The following is a 5,069-nucleotide window of genomic DNA, read 5'->3' as shown; positions in this document are numbered from 1 at the left end:
GTAATAAATTAATAGTACCATTCAACCAGGAACCAAAAGCAACAGACATTACATAAAGAAAAATACTCCGCTAAAACAGCAATACAGCAAAACCTGTACGGATATATTTATGTGCATCGACTGGTTCCAATGAAATATTTACATTGTACACATACTTCCATGAAACAATTACTTTCTCTTTAAGAAAACATTACTAAACAAGGTGATTTTAACAAGCAACGACTTCATAATGATGCGCGTATATTTATACAAATAAATACCAGAAAACATACATAAAAATAATTGTAAAAGAGCATACTATCTCATATATCTCTCGATTGTACCATCTCAAAAATTTAAAGTAATTTGAAAGGAATTTCTTGACTATTTCTGCTTTCTGGCAACATCATGTTTTACTTGCTGTCAGAATTTGATTTTCTCCAGCAAAACGAGGAGGGGGGAATCCCGATAAATATGTAATGAAGTAAACATGACCTCACTTAATAAATAGTTCATAAGACAGCGACCCACGTTGGATTGCAAAGTTGTATTGCAACCAGAATAAATTATATTTGGCAATCGTAAATCCCATCAAATCCATACATTTGATTCATTGTTTTCTTTATCTACAGAGATGTTTCTGACATAGGCCTACAGTACAAAACGCCCCGAAACCGGCTACATTTCATGACCAGTGGTTTCCACCTTAACTCAGCCTATTAGTAACAAGTAGCCTAGGCTATCCTAGGCCTACCCTTGCCTGTTTCTTCAACACACTTAAAATCCAATAGGTTTAATTAATTACACGGGACAAACAACAAAGTGACAGCTAAATTAATAATTTACACGGGGTAGTTTGGCAGTAATCTAATAATAGCTTTCAATACCAAGCAGTGACTACTGTGTTGCCATATTACCCCCTCGTGGACCCTGAACAAATGCCAAACTGCATTGTCAAATCAGAGGGAAAATGTATGAAAAATATATGAACACCAACAGGCACCAACCAAGTGCTTCTAGTTTCCATGGTCAATAATTATTAAATGTTTTCAATATTTTTCACTCTTAAATAGGCTAATAGTCTTTAAATTAACCGAAATTGAACATAAATACGTGTGATGAAAGCCTATGAGTCGTAGCCTACTTCATTGACATACAAAGGTGAAGTAGTAAGTGTGGAAAACCAGTGGTCTTACTTGCTCTGTCAAACGCTCCTTTGCTTGATTCCACATCCCCTTCCGCCAGACGTGACAGTGGTTAGAGTATTCAGTCATTTTGAATGTTATGAATTATTCGAGTTCAAAGCACAAGTCATTGATGATTGAAAAAGTGTGTGATAAGAAATATGTTACAAATCGTCTCTGTACAGTTTTCAGTCTCTCAACATTTGTTGACGGTGTTTTTAGAGCGAATGGTCGAGCTAGACGCATGCAGAGTATTTCATTCGTTTTTGTTTCTGTCGTTGGTTGCAAAACCAGACCCGCACCACGTTCTTTTTGAGGTCCAGCTTTTCTGCGATAGCAGCGATTTTCTCTGAAGAGGGACGCGGCTGAATGGCGAAGTAGGCTTCCAGGGATCTCTTTTCCGGTGCAGCTATCGACGTACGCTTTCTCTTTTTCTCTGCGCCATTGAAGAGCTCTGGTTTGTTCAGTTTCTCCCTGTGTGATTTCTCGGCTTCTTCCAGCCATGCTTGTAGAATGGGCTTCAAAGCTATCATGTTGTTGTGAGAGAGTGTGAGGGACTCGAATCGGCAGATGGTGCTTTGGCTAAGAGAACCCACGCCGGGAATCTTCAGGTTCGCCAAGGCTGACCCTACATCCGCCTGGGTTACACCAAGTTTGATCCGTCTCTGCTTAAACCTTTCCGCGAAGGCTTCCAAGTCCCTTGGATCGGCGTCCACGTCGCTCATGCAGCCCATGTGTGATTGTAGCCCATGGGCATGAGCCATGTTGATGGCTGCCTGGTGCATGTGGTTCATGCCCGCCATGTGTGCAGGATGCGCAGGTGTACCGACCGAACCATCCGGTCCTGCCATGGCCCCGAGTGCCAGTCCTGGGGTGATGTGGTCCAGTAGGTCCCCCTCTAGCCCTTGGTGTGGCTGGTGGTGGTGGTGATGGTGGTGGTGGTGGTGGTGGCCAGACAGGGCGGATGGGTGAGAAATAGGCACCGAAGACGCGGAGGAAGAAGAGGAGGTGCAGGGGTGAGTGTTCATGGTGTGGTAGGTCGCGTCCGGCTTGAAGGGACTGTGATGTGGAGGGTGGTGGTGGCTCTTGGTCTGCGAGACTATATCCACCGCCGCCAGAGCTTCAGCACGGGCCAACAAACTCTCATCCAAGCCTCCGAATATATTGCTCTGCAATTGCAAATAGAATGCACACATAACTGTCAGTTGGGAATTCTCGATCCACTCCTCGGTTTAAAACATTTCCAGAATGTGAAAAAAAGAAATCCGAAAAAAGGAACACACAATACAAGACACATGCAACATCCCAAGTCATAAAAATTAATAGAAAAGCAAACCCGACTGAATACATAAGTTGGAGAGAGAGGGAAAATGGAGGTGTTGGGTGATTTGCTGTGCAGACATGAAAAAAACATCAAGCAAAAAAAGTGGGCTGTCAAAATGTGCCTTTAAGCGGTGATTATGCAGAATACGTACCGGTGGGGTTGGGAGACATGCTCGGCGCATCGCCTCCGAGTTGGAGCCGCTGCTGCTGATGATGGTGTTACTGTGTCGGGAGGACGAGCAGGACGAGGGCGCATTCGAAGTCATGGTGGAGGATGAGGAGGAATGCAAAGAATATTTGTGTTCGGGCAAGCTGGAGTGGGCCATGGCGAATGCCTGCTTGCTGTTGAGAGACATCATCATCATATTTGCGGGTGTCCAAGCCTCGGCAAGTTCCTTTTAATAAGTTAAGACTCCGCCTCCTCGATTTTGAGAACAAGCCCAATTTCTTTGCTGGAATCTCAAGTCACTGTCGATTAACTTGGTGCTACTTAAGTAACGACGATCCTCCAGTTTTTCTAGTACCTCTAATATTACTTGGCGTCGTTTTGCAAGAGATGTCGTTCACGCCAATAAGCCATGCAATTGAGCGTCGCCTCCGCCCCCGGTTACCTCTTCCGTTAGGGCTGTGGCGCGATGACTCAAAAATTATCTAAAAAAATGCCTTTTTTTTACTCAAAATTTCGCCCGTTGAGAGTATTAATGTTTTCGCCGTGGATGTTTTGGAAAGCTCCTCTTTGTTGATGCCACAGGAAAACTATTAGTAAAAAAGTTTTTTTTTCTTTCCTTTTGTAAGGATTTCCCAAATGAAACCCTGCAAAAGATTGTCGCGCTTGATTATCTTTCTGCAAAGTTTCCGTTATAAAATTGTTGGTAATTAAGAGATAACGGTGACAGTCTCAATACCTCGACTACGTTCAATGCTGCGGGGACTCGTTCTGCCTCTGCTCTGTGGCGAAGGGCAGGCAGTGTGTGTCTCTCTCTCTCACTCCGCCTCTTGTTCTCCCTCTCTCTCTTTTACTCGCTCTTTCCTTCTCTCCCCCCTCTCGCGTTCTCTTACTCACTCCCTCTCCTCTCACACTCGGCTGTACCTGAAAAACCTTTCATGATTTATTATTCTTCATTAGCCACTGCGCCGCTGGGGACTCTGCGCATGGGCAGTCTGCGACAAGGCATTCATTTCAAAAGGCTCAAGCCACTATTGTATCCCTTTCCATCTCTGTGATTTTGGATCCACTTTGAAACGAAAACGAACGAAATGTGTCCAACTGTAACTGATTAATATGTACTTTTTTATCTTAAAATGGAAAAATGAAGTTAATTTTAAAATACGGAAATAATTTGAGGTGTGCGGAACTGTGACGGGGTCACAGAACAGATTCCTAGGATGGATATGAAGAAATAACCACGGACAGCTCCATCCAGTGCGTTCCCTGACGAGGAGAAATAAATCAGAGTTAATGCTTGACTGTCGTTTAATTATGACACCAAAGGCAAATTGAAGACAGGAGGAGCATCTTTAAATATATAAGGGGTCAGGAAAGATTGGATTATTAAGTTTGAATGTAATAGTAGATAGTGAAACGGCTTTGCAATAAGTCACCCGCTCCGCGTTATCTTGTGGTCGCGCGTAATTCACCTTGACGAATTTATTAGTTTGGAAATAATAAGTTATGGAAACAGTAGGCTACAGAGCATATCATGTCAACTGCCATATTGACAATTTAGCATGTAGCCTACTTTAAAATGAACTTTATATGTGATATTATTTTATTAACGACAGTGGAAAGTGAATTTTATAAAAGTCTTTAGGCTTTAATTGGCAAACCCAATACAATTATATACAGTACTTGTCGCAGAGGGCTATTATCATATCTTCCTACTAATTAGGCTACTTCATCAATGATATAATTAAAAACCTTTAATCATATTCTAATTAACAAGGATTGTCTAATTCGTTTAATCTGTCCTTTGGATGGGCTAATTGATATAATGTGATTGAATACATATGGAGCAACGGCTTGAATACATATGAGCAACGGCTAAACTAAAACATTTTCACAACGTATTTAATTCCTTGATATGAAAGCATCCATGTTATCTTGGAAAATAAATTGTCTCCTTGTTACAATGTCACTGTCCACTGTATTCTTCCTATGAGTCTTAGCGTATTGTCTATGACTTCTGGGTAGGGACAAAAGAAATGTAGCTCACCCAAGCAATTGAACAGTTTTTTAAATGGAAAATGGTCACCTCTTTTAGAATGCCCAAGCGTATTTATCTGAACGCTGGGTTGATAATTTGTTCACCTTTGATCTCTGTACGTATAGGCCCCACGTTAGGTCTATCTTTAGATTTAAGATATCTGTAAATATAGATTGTAATTATTTTCATTAAAGAATCGGAGAGCCATGTTCTGTAGACTTTATCAGTGCCAGAGCACAATAACTTCACTAAGATTCCCATCTTTGATCTAAATGCTGTAAGCAATTTTTGCTCTTTGTTGAAGTCAATAAAGCAATTGAACGCATAAGACAGGTGTTGCAGAGGGTATTGCATGCATGCAAACCAACACGAAGCCCCG

General features: G+C 41.8%; 1 protein-coding gene across 3 annotated transcripts; it reads right to left on the bottom strand.

Annotated features, from left to right (window-relative positions):
• Positions 1–1,399: 1,399 nt before the first annotated feature.
• pou4f2 (POU class 4 homeobox 2) lies at positions 1,400–2,851 on the bottom strand. 3 transcript variants are annotated; one of them, XM_084687225.1, is made up of 3 exons: positions 2,766–2,851; positions 2,635–2,678; positions 1,400–2,361 (listed from the first exon to the last, which is right to left on the bottom strand). In XM_084687225.1, exons 1-3 carry the CDS (start codon positions 2,849–2,851, stop codon positions 1,400–1,402), a joined length of 1,092 nt encoding a protein of 363 aa, XP_084543351.1. The 3 variants fall into 3 exon arrangements, with proteins under 3 accessions (XP_084543351.1, XP_084543350.1, XP_084543349.1); XM_084687224.1 differs by having other exon boundaries at positions 2,635–2,690; positions 2,775–2,851; XM_084687223.1 differs by having other exon boundaries at positions 1,400–2,332; positions 2,639–2,851.
• Between the last annotated feature and the right edge of the window lie 2,218 nt (positions 2,852–5,069).

This window comes from Hypomesus nipponensis, chromosome 22 (genome assembly GCF_054491055.1).
Source record: "Hypomesus nipponensis isolate SF chromosome 22, ASM5449105v1, whole genome shotgun sequence".
Taxonomy (NCBI): domain Eukaryota; kingdom Metazoa; phylum Chordata; class Actinopteri; order Osmeriformes; family Osmeridae; genus Hypomesus; species Hypomesus nipponensis.
Note: the sequence above shows the minus strand (reverse complement) of the source record. Positions and strands in the feature narration are given on the sequence as shown.

Bases quoted from the DNA above. Each gene is read 5' to 3' on its own strand.
- pou4f2 (XM_084687223.1), bottom strand. From the start codon at position 2,851: ATGATGATGATGTCTCTCAACAGCAAGCAGGCATTCGCCATGGCCCAC. The intron at 2,333-2,638 runs GTACGTATTCTG...TTGCAATTGCAG, and splicing joins CATGTCTCCCAACCCCACCG to AGCAATATATTCGGAGGCTT.